This window comes from Solanum tuberosum, unplaced genomic scaffold (assembly GCF_000226075.1).
Source record: "Solanum tuberosum cultivar DM 1-3 516 R44 unplaced genomic scaffold, SolTub_3.0 scf00159, whole genome shotgun sequence".
Classification (NCBI taxonomy): Eukaryota; Viridiplantae; Streptophyta; class Magnoliopsida; order Solanales; family Solanaceae; genus Solanum; species Solanum tuberosum.
Window position 1 is genome coordinate 1158465 of NW_006239089.1, and position 15561 is coordinate 1174025.

Sequence of the window (15561 nt, forward strand, 5' to 3'; positions counted from 1 at the left end):
CATGCACCTGTCAATGTCTCAGTGGCCCTCTTCTCTCTGACCACCCCCACCCCCCACACCCACACCCCAAGGGAGAAAAAGGAACAAAGACCCCACTTTGATTGCTATTCCTCAAACATAATTTCATACATAAACACTGATGATTCTTTAAACTTTTGCTGTTTTCATCTTGTACCTTGTTCTTGATTCTGAAAGGCAAGTTTTTTTCAATCCTTTTCTTGAATTTATTATGTATGTTTACAAGGGCAACAAAACCCACAAAGGACTAATTGAAAAAAAAGTTTTTTTGTTCATAGCTTTATCTATTTTAGGAATATATTTTTGTTTTGTGCATGTGTTGAATGGTTGAGGTTTGAGAAAAAGCTCCGTTCTTGATTCTTGACTTATACAAAATATAGCACTCATTTCCTAAATTCTAGGAACCTTGAATTGCTCTTATTTTTTGGAAAAAATTTAAGCTTTGTGATTTTGGGGTTTGCTAGGATTAAGGTATTTAGATGTAGATTGGTAATAATCTATGTTTTACCTCTGTTTCTCTTTCTTGGTTGTTTGTATTTAGAGATGGTTGGTCCTTTTTGTGTGGCTGTGTTTTGTTTTTGGTTATGAATTTATCCAAACAAAAGTAGTGATTAAGATTGTCTTTAATTTGGGTTGGCATAAATTTGTGTGGCCTCTTTGAATTTCACTTTCTGCACCAGGGAAGTGCCCAACTTGAGTTCCACAAGCTCATAGGGTTCTTCTCTTTTTTCATTTTTTTCCCTATTGATTTTTCATCCCTTTTAGGCTTTAGCATAATGTTATTTTCATCTTCAATTGCTGGCTGGTAAATCTTTGTTTCCTATTGTAATGTTCAATGATTTAATGAATTGAATATTTTTAGTTTTAAATTTTATGATGTGCTTTCATTTTCCTGCAGAGATAATTGCTGAGGTCTTCAGGTCAGGTATACCACTGTTCTTAATCTGCAGGTTCATTAAAGATAAATTTCATTGTAAATGGGATGCTGAGGTTCAACGTGATCCTTTAAAGTCTCTCTGATTATTTGTTCATCCGCCATTTTGAGGTTGTAAGACCTAATAGTATTTGCGCCTTCTCAGCTAGTAATATCTTGGATGTATTTGACTAGAAATTTAGGTGATGTTCGAATCTCCGACATTCCTTATTCAAGCTGGCCTATCTTTTACTATTACACAAGTGATATTCATAAAATTAACTTTTCTTTGTTGTAATGCAATAACCTTTCCTCCTATAGAATTGAGCATCTATCACAATGTAATTTTTCAGAACTAAATGACCTTAAAAACCATGTGAAAGTTCTTTACCTTGTCCGTTTTATACCCTGTCATTGTCTTCCTCTACCCCGATCGTTGATTTTTTCTAGCATGAGCCCGTAAGCAGTTCTAGTGTAAGTTAGCATGATTGTATTTGTCCAAAAATCAACCTTTACTTCTCGTAGTTTACTTGACCACGTTTTTTTTCTACTTGAACCTTCTCCTTCTTGTTTTGCTTGGACATATTCTTGCTAAATGGAATTCACTTTATTTAGAAGTTCCATTTGTTCATGTAGTATATGTGAGTGCAATTGAATTACCTTAATTCTAGTACATACCTACTTTGACGAGCATGGAGTTTTAGTAAATAAAGTTTGAATAGATTGTTTTCAGATGTCACATCGGATTAATATGATAATGGTACTAGTTTATATTAATTTGAATTCCTATTTTTACAGAAGGAGAACTTTTATTTAAATTGTGAATCAAGTTTTTGGGATAGACTTACAAAAGACTCCCTCCGTCCCATATTAGATGGGCATCTTACTAAAAACAGTTGTCCCATATTATTTGATCATTTACTAAAACAGGATTGAATTAATTAATTTTTTTCCATTTTACCCCTACAATTTCCTTGGAATGTGAACAATTCCCAATACTAATTATTCCTATACTTTATGTATATTTTTTCTAACTTATTTTTATGTGCATTAATATGAACAAAGGGCAAACTAGTAAAGTTGATCAATCTATTAATGATTTCTTAATCACCGTGTAAAATAAAAAGTGCCCATCTAACATGGGACGGAGGGAGTAGTAAGTATAGCTTTTCCAAGAAGTAATAAGTTTTGCAAACTTTAGGAAGCCTTGTACCTTGAACAGTATTCTTTGATATTTACATTTTCTGGAAGTTGAAGACTGCTGAGTGCTGAGGCACATATGGTGATATTTAAATGCTATTTACACTTGGTTGTTGCAGAAAAATGCTCGGTGTCCTTAGGAGATCAGGTAATGACATTAAGAAAGATCCAGACATAGATGACAGTACCTTGTCTCGGAAATCTCTGGAGGTGCTAAAGTTTAGTTCATCTCCCACGGTTGTATATATTCGTTGCTGCAAATCACAGTGGTACGCTAACACTTCAACGTTCATCTGGGAAATTCTGACATGTATTGTGGTACTTTTAGGACTATGGAGTATCACAAATGTGATTGAGAAGTGAAATTGTATAACCTTTGACATTATACACCATGTTATTTGCTCATCTTTAGTAATTGAAATATCACATGAGCTACCAACCTTTGGCCCAAGATTTTTTCGCAGTAGTCATTTGAGTCCTTTGTGAGAATGAGATTCTACAAGAGTTTGGGCTATCAAAAAGTCATTTGAGTCCTTTATCAAGTTCCACACAATTATGTTTCAAGCTTTTAAGAAAAACTATTATATGTGTCATGCAGTAGTTTCTTGCAGATTTTATTTTTCAACTTTTACAATGTTCGTATCTCATAAATGAATTATTTCACAGCTCTACAGATGTGACATTCTTTGCTTTGGAACCCAGTGGACGATGGAGAGTTCTTGTTCTTCCACAGCAATATCTCTACCGTGAGATCTGTTGGAAATCACCTCAATCAAATGTAAATAGCTTGCAAGTTGGTTCTTTGTTGCCATTAACTTCTCTCTTATTTGGTAGACAGAAGATTCAAAGAGTTATGAATGTTGACTCTACTCTTGAATCAATTATGTCTAGCAGCTCTCTACACCATGAAGGTTCTTTGAGCAATCTAAATGAATGGAACATGTTATCAATCACTTCTTCTGGTCAAAATCCAATCACCAAATGTGAATTTCCTGGAACCATCACCCACAGATCTGATGCTATTAGTGTAGAAGATATGTACACTCATGACTCTAAGAAAGAAAAATCCACAGACAAGTACTCAAGGAAGAAACCTAGGAAGAAGGGGAAACGGAACAGAAATCTCAAGTGCAGTAATGGCCTAAATGAGCTGCAATCTGCAGTTGGATGTTCAATAACTCAAGCTGTGATACAAAATATACAGCATAGATCAATTAGTTCTTCTGCTAATATTTGTAATTCCTTGATGAATGATGCCATGACTGTGAGCTCTATTTCTCTTGGTTCAAGCAGTGATGAAAGATGTAGTCAGCGTGTCTGTAAATCACCTCATCCTATTGCCAGAACAGAGGTTTCTTCTAGTGAAGACATCTTAAAGAGTGCAAAGCTGGACGGACCAGGTCAAATTGAGGAGCTTAGAGAGAGGGAAGTGTGTTCAAAGCAGCATGCTGGAAATCTTTATGGAACAGAAAAGAGGGACAAGTACATTAGAAGAGTTCCCAATGACTCAAATGTCTATGCAAGTAGTACCAGGAACCAGAATAGCCATTCGAGGAATTATCAGTATATTTGGAAAAGGGTTCAGAAGAGTGATGCTGATGTAAGCAACTGTGACTTGGAAAAGTTGAACTTAGGTTTCTCACAGTCTGATGATAGGTTGAAAAAGAATACATTGAAGAAAAAGTTAACTAATCCTGTTGATTCTATTATATTGTCACAATCAGCCCATGAAAATCAGGAAAAGCTCAAATTCCCTAAAAACCCCAGAAGACATAAGTATCCAGGCTCACTGCAGGAGAATGAAAGTCAATGTGGAAAAGGATCTCCAGTTAATGGAAACTGTTCAAATGCTTGTTTGAAGACTAACATGCAATCAGATCCTTGCCAAATAGCTTCGGCAAAAAGATCAATAAATGTAGCAGATTCTCAAACTAGAACAAGTTCTTTTAGGGCTAGATACAAGAAAAGGAATGTTCAGTATGTCCCTTTAAAACCAATCCCGAATCCCAAATCTTGTCCCCGTGACTTGGAAGCTAAAGAAAATGCCCCAATTGTTGTATCCGGCTTGGATGATCAAATGGTCGAACATCAGTTTTTGTTACCTCGATCAGAGAAATTCAATGGCCTGACAGAGCAGCAGGGGGAGCTTCTTGCTGTGGATGGAGAGGGTGATAAAATGGACAAAGAAGTTTCTCCTTCTGGTCAAATTAAGCATGAGCATAGCACTGTCCCTCAAGCTATCTCCAAATCCTGGATGCACCAAGAGCTTAAAGATTCTGAGCTACCAAATTGTTTGTCAGTGGGGACGCTTGTTGAACCAGAAAGATGGACCTCCAAAAATGCCACACAGGAGCAACTGGCTTCTAAATGTCTAGCTCCTGTTTTTTCCTCAGTGATTGTCAGAGTGAAAAATGCAGGTCAAAATGTAGAAAATATTAAGGCATCACCTGGTGATACTCAGTTTGGGAAGTTGAAAAATCATAGCATGCGCACTCGAGAACCGGGCTGCAACAATGCTGCTATGGAAACGTTCTTCAATCCTGAAACTAAAAGCAAAACCTTTCAGAGTCTCGAAAATGATTGGAGAAACATTGCTCAGGCAGTGAACGATGCCCATAGGGTACAGCTAGCCTCTAAATCCATTGAGATAGGTAAGGGATATCCTGCTGCTGAATTTGAGAAACTTCTTCATTCTGCCTCTCCAATTATATGCCCATCTGCTAGTATTCAGACTTGTCAGGCTTGCTTCCCTAGTCGAGCTACTAATGCACCTCTCTGCAGACATGAGATACCCAATGTCGCTTTGAAGAACTTGTGGCAGTGGTATGAGAAACATGGGAGCTATGGTTTAGAAGTAAAAGCGGAGGACCACGGAAATGCAAGACAATGTGGGATGGATGGTTTCGAGTTTCGTGCATATTTTGTTCCATATTTGTCAGCCATTCAGCTTTTCAAGGACCATAGGACTCATCCAATCCATAATGATAAAAGGAATCTGGGGTCCATGGAGGTGGACTGTAAGATGAATAAAATATCTGAGGGTTCACCTAAAGTAGAGCTGCATTCAATATTTTCTGTACTTGTACCTCAACCTCGTGCTGAGGATTCAAGCTCTTTACTACAAAAAGGTGATCTCTCTGAATCAGGGTCATCTTCAGAGTGCAGTACTGCTGATTCACATCATCTACCAGATGAATTTGAGTTGTCTGATGATACGGAGCTTCTCTTTGAGTATTTTGAATCTGAGCAGCCTCAAAGGCGGCGACCCTTGTTTGAAACGTATGTCATACTTGAGCTGTTTCTTCTAGCATTTAGTTTATCTTTTGTTAAGTGTTTCCCTAGAGTGTTGAGTTTCTTGTGGAAAACTAAAATGCAAGTGGGTCAAGATATGAAGAAGGTTTCAATGGGTTCTTGTATAATCAGACTTTAATATCTTAGTGATTTTGCAACCTCAGGGGAAAAAAATATATACTGACCAGCCTCTCATGTCCTCTTGCAATGCAACATTAGCCCATCATTGGGGAAGTTATTGTCAGCACATCGTTATCTTCAATACTGATTTTTTTTCCCAATACTGACTTATACTCCATGATTACTCTTATTTTGCTTCTGGTGAACCAACTTTTATTTACCTCTTCTCTGGTGTTGGATTTTAGGTAAGCATACTTATTTTGCTATTATTTCCCATGCTCTCTAAGCAGGGAAACTCTTGTTTGATTGATTTGTCATCCTTGAGTTCTATGTGAGTTGTATGCAGCTCGTTGCCAGGAAGGGCTTTTTTTTTTTGTTCAATATCACTCTACTGATCTTTCTTCAAAATCTCTATTACAGAATACAGGAACTTGTCTCTGGTGATGGACCCCCCTCAAACTGTAGATCATATGGAGATCCATCCATCCTACATACAGGGAGCTTACGTGACCTGCATCCTCATTCCTGGTTAGTAGTGGAAACGTGTAGCTTGTATGGTGTATTAGTTCTCAAATATGTGAGGTGCTATACATATCTACGTACCTGTTTGGGGAAATGCGTATGTGAAAAACCATCATCTAGTTCCAGAGCAAGATTCTTATAGATCTGAATATTCTGTGTATTTACAGGTTTTCGGTTGCATGGTACCCCATTTATAGGATACCCGATGGCAATTTGCGTGCTGCTTTCTTGACTTATCATTCACTTGGCCATTTTATTCACAGAGAGCAGTCATTTAAAAAGACTAGTGTGGATGCCTGTATGGTTTCTCCAATCGTAGGCCTCCAAAGCTACAATGCTCAGGTAGAATCATAGTGGCCAATCTCACAATGTGAAGGTGTCTCATAAAATTTCCTAAAGTTTATTGGACTTCTGTTGAGATACCATCATAGTTAAAATTATAAATCTCATGATAAGAAATTCTTAAAATGAATATATCTGTAACAAAAATGTGTAATTTTGGATATATCTTGGTGGTGCAAACTATAGAGCATAAAATGACTTTAGGAAGTATGTCCAAGGTAAAATGAGCATGAAATATTTGCCATGTTATCCTCCGTCACAATCCCTGAAGTTCTGCTGTTAAAGAAAAATACAGTTTGCTGGTAATCCTGGAAAGCTCCTGAAAATAGTCAATTGAAAGTCAAAATTTGCTAGCTTAAACCATATATTAGTGGTCTTATTGTCCTGTGCGACACTGCAACTATTGAAGAAAATCTATTGTGCAATTTTTACTTTTTTGAATGAAGGACATGGATTTATTTTGTTGATTTCGTCTGGTTGGGGAAACTCCACATACATGAGCTTTACAAAGCATCAGTGCTATGTGCCTGTATCAAGGAGGAGGATTGCGGTGGATTGACAGTCAAAAATATAAAAATAATCTAATTATGATGAATTCCTTGTATACTGCATTAAAAGAGCAGAATGGGGACAATGAAACGAACTCATTTTGCTAATCTCAACTACTTTGGAATTGAGGTGTAGTTGATTGAGTATGATATGGTTAGGCAAAGACTACAAGGTGGTTCACGCAACTGAAGTTGTACACATGTACAACTAAGAGAACTGTTTTTGTATTCACCTCTTCATTAGTATACCTGGCATCCCCCAATCTAAGCCGGCCCATTGAATTCTTCAAGTTCACAACAGAAATTATTTATATAGCTGTAAAAGTACCTGCCGCGAGTTAATACTTGTCAACTCACATTTTTATTATCCCTGCATGTAAATATACTGTACACGGCAATGACATTTCTTTTTGTCTTAATGGCAAAACAAATAGGGTGAATGCTGGTTTCAGCCAAGGCACTCTGGTGACGACCTGACAGAAGAATTCTTGGATATGGACCTTCATACAGTTATGAGAGAGCGACTAAGAACATTAGAGCAGACTGCATCAATTATGTCACGAGCTGTGAGAAAGATTGGAAGTGATACGCTCATGAACATACATCCTGATTATGAGTTTTTCCTGTCCAGGCGACGCTAACTGTTTCTGATCCTTGTATTTTCTGTTTATAAGATGGTACTCTCTGTACATAGCTTAGCGTACTGATAGGATCCCTTTTTCAGGATTGGAAGTAGTGCTTACTGGTTACAGTTAGAATCTTATCTATTTGTAAGCTTAAGAGTTTCGTAATTCCGCTGTTGTACATATTTAGACTTTTGTCTAGCTGGAATCAAAGAATGCAACGTGTTATGAGATGATTTTTGCGAATATAAAGTCAGTACAGAATTATTTCTGTGTTTTAACTATTGAGAGTTGGTTTCGGATTTTCATTCCGACTTTCAGCATGTGAAAATGAGAACTAGTTTTTGAGGTTGAAAGTCTCTTTAATAGTTTTGCTTGTATGGGTTTCACCAAGTGTATTATCTGTTCGAAACACGAATACAGGAGGATGGTGGCACTAAGTTGATAGTCAAAGAAGGATCTTTTGAATATTAAATGTGCTAGAATGTGTCTGTGTATGCTCTACATATGACATTTAAATGGAGAAACATGGTCGGTAATTAGGTGTATTATCACAAAACATATTCAATGCAATGAACTTGAACGAAGTAGAAATTATATAAACCATTCTAGTTACGTTGCTGTATAAGATAGTGCTAGACCAATGTACGAGAAGTTGGTTTATCTCACAAGTAAAGCAGAAGCCTAGAATTTTGAAACTAGAACCTCAATATTGCATCATATTTTAGTTTATAAATTCAAGAGTCCCTCACTTCATGAATATTTGTGTAGTTTCAGTAGAAATGAAACAAAGAAAAGATGACAACACTTCTGACGTCTAATTTTTTTTTATCAGAACTACATTTGAGGGTAAAGCAGACATATTCATGACATCTATAGCAAGGTTTGTCATAACAAAATCTCAACTCAACACTGGTATCATATAATCACTGATTATGCCATAACTGAAAAGACCTAGGGGAATTGGAATTCAGAGACGAAAAATCTGAACAAACTAACTACTTCAGCCTGCCGATCACATATTACATTCTTATGGCTTTATACACTCTTCCATAACTAACTTTGGCTTTCTTCACGTCATCCTCCTCCCTCCCAAATGTAATCTTCGAGTCTTATAGGAGAATCATCCTCCTAGAGCACCGACATGGCAAGCCCATGTGATGTTCACTTCGCGGTGTCCTCCTTGTCATCCAGATTAGCAGCTTCTTCAATTGAATTTACAACATTTGTCCGCAAGAGTAATTTGCAGATCCATTGAGAATGGTTGTCATATTCTATCGATTGAAATATAAAATACAAAACTCAAGCAGCCCAATCTTCATCACTAGCTTCTGTATCCTGAACATATTTAAGAGTTGAAGAATAACCTAAAGATATGAGAGTCTAGGACTTCACTGCAGCATAAAAAACTTGACGACACAACACCTAAACAGTTCAATTAACATATACAAAACTAATCAATGAAAAGAAATTATTTTAGAAGTGTTTCAGAACTCAAACCTTAGATGAACTAGACAACTCTTCAATGTCATCTTCACCCTACAGAGTGTCAAAACACAAGAGACAACATTTATATTAGCTGAATTTAGAAACACGAGCACAACCAGTACAGATCTTGTACTGATTTGGTAAATCAAATGAACCAAGATACATAGATTTTGTCAGCAGAGCATGAGAAAAAAAAATGGCCCTCCTAATTCCTATCCATGAAGCAGTCATACATTTTCTTTTTATGACATGAATGGTTAGAAAAATGAATGCACTCATCAGAACAAATCCTTCCTTTTTAATTTACACAGAAAAAAAGTTTCCGTTAATGTCTGGTTTAAACATGTATCATCAGTGTAAGAAAACACGAGATAAATTTAGAAAGCTATAGTCAAAGCTGCACATCCAAGGAAGATGCATAACTTCAAGTGGGAAACTATTTGTCATGAGTGTTATACTTAATTACCATAAAGAATAATGTTCAAGAACAGCCATAATCTTGCGACGTGTATCATGAGCACAGAAAAGAGGAGCACTCTCCCAAACTTCCCTTAGCATGAAGGTGGTATAAGAAGTTTGCCAATGTGTCCAGTTTAATCCAAATTAAGGTGAACTACTTCCCAATATTTGAAATCTAAACATCATTCAGGGGTGAGAAAAGATCCAATTGTCAAACTAAACGAAGATTCAGAAAGTTAGTTACTATGTATATCACCTGGATATATAGTCTATGAACCAAGTCAATTATTTTCAAATATATCTTCAACATTATAAGAGCCTGCTGGACTTACTTTCTTTATCTTTGCTCGCTAGTCGAAATTGCCACTTAAGAGGAAAGAAAGACGATGAAAGAAACAGAGTCGCCCAGAGTTGGACTGAGCATGGCAAGTGGATAAATTGCAGAACATAGTCTGAATTTTACCTGAGAAGTACCAACATGATCAGGCATGGTTGAACCACATTCTGTGTTGGATTCTCCTTTGTTTGTTGATTTTCTTGTTTTCCTTTGAGAAAGTCTATCTGGAGTGACAAGCTTCAAAATTTGTGGAGAAATACAAACATTAATTATTTGTGCATCAACAGAACAAGTATGAGTATGACCCAATAAAATATGAAGAGAAGTCGACAAAAAGTTCACTTTTACCCAAACACACTTCTTTTCTTTTTCTTTTTTGATATAAAACCCAAACATAAAATTGATGGTTACTAGCATGTGATTCTATCTATGATATGAACTATTAAGTGGTATATCCCCAACTATGGTCCCTCAGTTATCACTTTGAGCATACAACTCAACCGCTAAAGTCATATTCTGCAACAAAATTCAGGCCAGGAAAACTAAAATTCATGAGGAGGAAGGGAGGGGGGTCTCAGAATTTTTTTTCCCCAAGGCAAGCTATTCCAGCAAACACCAATATAATAGCTTCCACATTTACCTCTGCAAATGAATTAAGCTATTGCTCCAACTGTGAAACTGGCCTTCTATTTCCCATCTTTCCACACCACTCCATCCATGATACTTTCATTGCCTCTCTTTACCATCTCTACCCTCTTTTAGCGAATGACGGTAATGCTGGACTACAACACTTTTTGCTCCCAATAACCATATCCTACAGTGGCTATCAAACACCTTCATAACTATGTCCATAGAAAATCATGTAGTGTAGCATCATTATTGGATATAACAGGATGGCATCACCAAATAAAATTTCTGAATGCAGGTGATTCTACTTTTGTAGGATACGAGCTTTAGGAAATTTAAGGGAAGAAGAGTTGTGGTGGCCCATGAGGGGAGTTCATAAAAAACAAGCATGGGTCTCCCCCCCCCCCCCCCCCCCCCTACACGTGTAATTGTTGCTAATGTGAAATGATTTGAAATCACGTTTATTTTCAATTTTTTCTTTTTTTTAGGTGTAATTGTTGTTCTGTGAAATAATTGGGAATCACGTTTATTTTCAATTTTCTCTTTTTTCTAGGTGTAACGGTTGCATGCGAAATTTTTCGGAGTCGCGTTTATTTTCATTTTTTTCTTTTTTCTAGGTGTAACAGTTGCATGTGAAATGACTCGAAATCACATATGCTTTCAATTCTCTTCTTCTTTTTCTAGGTGTAATTGTTGCTTTGTGAAATTACTTGAAATCATGTTTATTTTCAATTTTCTCTTTTTCTAGGTGTAACTGTTGCATGTGAAATGATACAGAATCACGTGTATTTTCAATTTTCTCTTTTTTGTAGTTGTAACTATTTTCACGTGTATTTTTAATTTTCCTTTTTATATATGTAACTGTTGTTTTATGAGATGATTTGGAATCATGTGCATTTTCCGTTCACTTTTTTATATGTGTCACATTAATGTTGTTAGAATTTAGATAGACGATATTTCTAAAACTAACTTGTTGCCTCATGACAGAGCTACGAGTCCATACCTTGTTTACTTTTTTTCTTTATGAAGTAAGATAGACTGATAGAGTCCGTACCTTGTCCACTTTCTTAAACATTGTTGAAATAGTAGCCTGAACAAGAGAACTTTGCTTAGTACGGGGGGATTTCTTAGACTTGGAAGCAGTTTCGGCAAGGGCAGTAATTTTTCCAGTAACTTGACTTTGTACTACAGTTTCATCACAAAGAATGTCACTGCCTGCACCACAGATTTTTCATTCCATTAAACTATTTAAAGGAACTGGAAGATAGCAGGTGAAGGGAGATGAACAACAGAACAACCCAGAGAACAGAGACAAGACTTTGAGGGACTCTCACTCTAACGGCTTCTTTAAAGAAGTTTGGAAAAAAACTAATAAAGGATATAAGAAAATATTTTCGAGATGTTTCCAGAAGTACATTTTTTTGTGAACGATCCATACCAGTTTTCTCTTCCCCCTCGGAAGATTCAACATCATTGTCAACCAATTCATCCCCGGAAGAAACTTCTGCAAAACTGAATTATTGAACATAAAAATACAGGTCATGTATTAAGCAGACATCAGAGTCAACTAGATCTTAGTTAATGCAGGAAAATATCCCTCAAGAAATTAATGCAAACAAATACAAAGGCATATAAAGTAGCGACAAAAGATCAGTGATCGTTCAGTTTCTTCTGTGGATAGTCCTTGAATGAGTACCAAACTAACGCTCCTTAACCGGAGTCCTCAGGAGTGTTTAACATATTCTTATTTCCTAACAATAAGGGCGCATATTATGAATGAAATTAATTTTAAATGCCTACTCTTTTTTTTTTTTTGATGAAGTAAGGAGATTTCATTAGAAGGCATCAAGAAGATGCAAGGCAAAAACTTACAGCAAAATAAGGGGTCTGCTCCTGTACAAGAATTTACTAAATAACTAAAGAGCAGACATAGTCCAAAAAAAAGATCAACAGTGGTTACAGGGGCCTGGTTGAACCGGCTATTTAAGAAGGCTAAACAGTTGGATTTAAGAATGTGGTTAGGTTTTAAATGCCTACTATTTCTTATGCAGGTACAGTAATCCTGGGCAGTCCATGAAGTTATCTTTCACCTCAGTGATAAAAGCTATGTTATACTACATACAGTTAGTTGCAAGCAATATGATACAGTCAGTGCAAGGTACCAGTAATAAGGAAAACTACATGTTATACAAATCAAAGCATATACTTGATTTTTTTTCCTGCTGCCCTTGCTGAACGACGAGATGGAGTTAATTCGATAAACTCTTTTGAATCATTTTGACTTTCTGATAATAACTCCTCCTGTTCATGTTCAGGAGACTGTTGTTCCACATGCTTGACCCCACATTCACTAGTACTTCGTTTTTGAACACATGTAGCACCAGCACCACCTTTAAAATCACACTCCAATTTCTCTTGCTGCTGTAACCAAATAAGATATCCAACAGTATCAGCAATTCTTTGGAAACAGTGGGCAACAATCAGCAACTTTAGCATACTCTATTAATTAATGCTTTAGCCAGTTGAGTTAGGAACAATTTGACAAAAAAACTAACCACATTCAGCTCTTTTGGAAACTCGAGTCGTGCTTCTTCAGGATTCTCATCTTTCCTCCCTATCCACCATGCATCAGAAAACACAATCTAGAAAAGAAATAAGCCAAAAATTCAGGAAAAATGAAAGAGGACAAGTAAATGCAACTAAGTGCTAAACAAATCCTTTTAGTTTTCATCAGAGCCTTATAATAAGGTGAACTATAACATAAGTAAACCAAATCCTAATCTGTCGAACAGAGTCAACAAACAAAGTAGATCTAAGAAAAACATTTGCAATGATTATTGGCACTTGATATTCAAAATGTTTATACAACAACAACAACATACCCAGTGTAATCCCACAAGTGGTGTCTGGGAGGGTAGAATGTATATTCAATATGTTTATAATATCTCAAAAAAACAACTTTTTTAAGAGAAAATCGATGAAATCAGGGGAAACAGACTTAATAACTGAATATGCCTTCGTGATGGATAAGTCAACTCTATTGAAACAACGTTTTTTGTGATCAAACTTTTGGAATGTAAAATGAAATATTAGCCTAGGAGATGAAGTAAGGAATCAAATAATAGCACTTAATTGAAGGTTCCCTTTCACATCTCACAATGCAATTCAATGCTATTCAACTTACAACATTTAAATAATAATAATAACTTGAGAATGAAACTTGGAAGAACAATAACATGCTTGAATCAAATGAAAATCTAGAAGACAGAAAACTTTAGCCCAATAAGTTCCATGAGTCAAAATATTGAACATGCACACTCCCAAAGACTCCAGTAGCAAGCTCCTCAGGAAAGAACAGAACCATTTATAATATGGATGTTGCCAAATCATAAAGCATATTAGAATTATGACAAACCATAAAGCATATCACAAATATGGTCTTTATCAAATTTAACTAAAGAGCCATTCTTGGTTCTATTTTTCATTGTTATGAAACATGTCTATTAGGAAGAAGATAAATAGTTCATCTCGGCTTGTTCCAACTCCTTGGAGAATGGCTCCTGCATACTCTCTTTTCAATCATAGGAAGCAGTATTTATTTCTATAGACAATATAATTCCACAGCTTGCAAGGAATCAATGAGAAGGAAAGTTCTACTATCTGTTTTACTTCTAAATATGATGCCTTGACAATGATTATAACATTGTTCATGAAACATTAGTGATTAGATAGGAAGACAGATTTTTGCAAATGAAGCTCCAGGGATTAAAATTAATACTAAGATAAACAGATTAAAACACAGAACAGAGAGAGAGAGAGAGAGAGAGAGATAGAGATGCAAATGAAGCTCCAGGGATTAAAATTAATACTAAGATAAACAGATTAAAACACAGAACAGAGAGAGAGAGAGAGAGAGAGAGAGTCATAGAGATACCAACCATATTGTCAAGGTAATCTTCGCACACTACATTTTTCCCACCTCTGGAGAACTGCATAGTCAGATAACCATTTTTTGGATATACAATTGTCCCAAACAACTTCATTTGACCCTGCAGATCCAATTGGACAAAAAATTCACTTACAAAAAGAATTTCATGATCTCCAATCAGCACGAATACATCCACACTATGTCACTATGGGTAGCAAGTGCAGTCATACCAACTACCTTCAACATATGAAATTTATAACCAAATAAAGTTGAAATACGATCCTTTGTTTCCTCATTAGCGGGTTTCTGATCATTAAACCGACAAGTGCTCGGAAAATACCCGCAAGTAGCAAAAGTTGATGAAAGTAAGTAAGAATTATTATACCTGAGGAAAATCGAGGTAGAGAATAGGGTTTTTGGTACCAAGGTCTTTGAGCTCACCAATTTTACCTCCGGAAACCGGAGCAAGTAAACCGGGAAGAGAAAAGAGGAAACGATTCTTCCGTTGAGATTTGCGTAAAATGTCTTTACCATGATGTTTAATCACAGTTTTTGATGGATTCAGAGAATTATTAGCCCTTGAAGGATTCTCTGAGACCATTTGCTTCGAAATTGCAAGTTTCTTTAACCTCTTCTTCTCCTCCATATGTGGATTGGATTCTCCATTTGCTGCCTTCTTCCCTCCTCGAGCCATAGCCCTAACTCCGCCGGAACAGTTGCTGGAAACTGCACTTAGCTTAGTAATACGAGCAGAAGTTTATGAAAAGAAAAATGCTAAATCCGCCGCTGGTGGTGGAGCGATAGTGAAAAAACAAACTAACAACGCCGTCTAAACAGAAGTACAATTTTATTAATTCCCCGTTTGTTCTTAATTTAGTTAAGAACAAAATTAAAAAAATATATAGTTAAACTACCCACATATATGATGGATCAAAATTTCCTTCAAACATGCATAATGTTACAAAAATTAGTATAAGTTTATTACATATACTTACATACACTAAAATAAATGGTAGTAATATTTTATTTTAAAATGAAAAAATAACACGTATACTATGTCATTTGCCTAATTTTTACATAAATTAACATAGAAAGTAGTATTTAGTGACAATTTAATAAATGATAGTAGTGTTAATTGTATTTAT

The 15561-nt window shown here is 36.0% G+C and overlaps 2 protein-coding genes across 6 annotated transcripts; one reads left to right on the forward strand and one right to left on the reverse strand.

Moving 5' to 3' along the window:
- The first annotated feature begins 88 nt into the window (after window positions 1–88).
- On the forward strand, window positions 89–7861 carry LOC102598403 (uncharacterized). 4 transcript variants are annotated; one of them, XM_006353871.2, is made up of 7 exons: window positions 89–195; window positions 917–943; window positions 2251–2400; window positions 2798–5410; window positions 5963–6070; window positions 6232–6406; window positions 7389–7861. In XM_006353871.2, exons 3-7 carry the CDS (start codon window positions 2255–2257, stop codon window positions 7593–7595), a joined length of 3249 nt encoding a protein of 1082 aa, XP_006353933.1. In that variant the 5' UTR covers window positions 89–195; window positions 917–943; window positions 2251–2254; the 3' UTR covers window positions 7596–7861. The 4 variants fall into 4 exon arrangements, with proteins under 4 accessions (XP_006353933.1, XP_006353934.1, XP_015167036.1 ...); XM_015311550.1 differs by lacking the exon at window positions 89–195 and adding an exon at window positions 322–823; XM_006353872.2 differs by lacking the exon at window positions 917–943.
- Window positions 7862–8379: 518 nt separating this feature from the next.
- LOC102598969 (DNA-binding protein RHL1) lies at window positions 8380–15289 on the reverse strand. Of its 2 annotated transcripts, none has more exons than XM_006353874.2 (9): window positions 14802–15289; window positions 14427–14537; window positions 13044–13130; window positions 12695–12906; window positions 11927–12000; window positions 11543–11703; window positions 9988–10098; window positions 9078–9116; window positions 8380–8915 (listed from the first exon to the last, which is right to left on the reverse strand). In XM_006353874.2, the coding sequence occupies exons 1-9, from the start codon at window positions 15108–15110 to the stop codon at window positions 8880–8882; spliced, it is 1140 nt and encodes a 379-aa protein (XP_006353936.1). In that variant the 5' UTR covers window positions 15111–15289; the 3' UTR covers window positions 8380–8879. The 2 variants fall into 2 exon arrangements, with proteins under 2 accessions (XP_006353936.1, XP_006353935.1); XM_006353873.2 differs by having other exon boundaries at window positions 12695–12909; window positions 14802–15287.
- Window positions 15290–15561: the final 272 nt, after the last annotated feature.

Excerpts from the sequence above, each read along its gene's own strand:
- LOC102598403 (XM_006353871.2), top strand. The coding sequence starts at position 2,255 with ATGCTCGGTGTCCTTAGGAGATCAGGTAATGACATTAAGAAAGATCCA. Across the intron at positions 5,411-5,962 it reads CGGCGACCCTTGTTTGAAAC|AATACAGGAACTTGTCTCTG; the intron begins GTATGTCATACT and ends TCTCTATTACAG. Across the intron at positions 6,407-7,388 it reads TCCAAAGCTACAATGCTCAG|GGTGAATGCTGGTTTCAGCC; the intron begins GTAGAATCATAG and ends CAAAACAAATAG.
- LOC102598969 (XM_006353873.2), bottom strand. The coding sequence starts at position 15,110 with ATGGCTCGAGGAGGGAAGAAGGCAGCAAATGGAGAATCCAATCCACAT. Across the intron at positions 14,538-14,801 it reads TCTACCTCGATTTTCCTCAG|GGTCAAATGAAGTTGTTTGG; the intron begins GTATAATAATTC and ends TTGGATCTGCAG. Across the intron at positions 10,099-11,542 it reads TGTTTAAGAAAGTGGACAAG|CTTGTCACTCCAGATAGACT; the intron begins GTACGGACTCTA and ends CAAATTTTGAAG.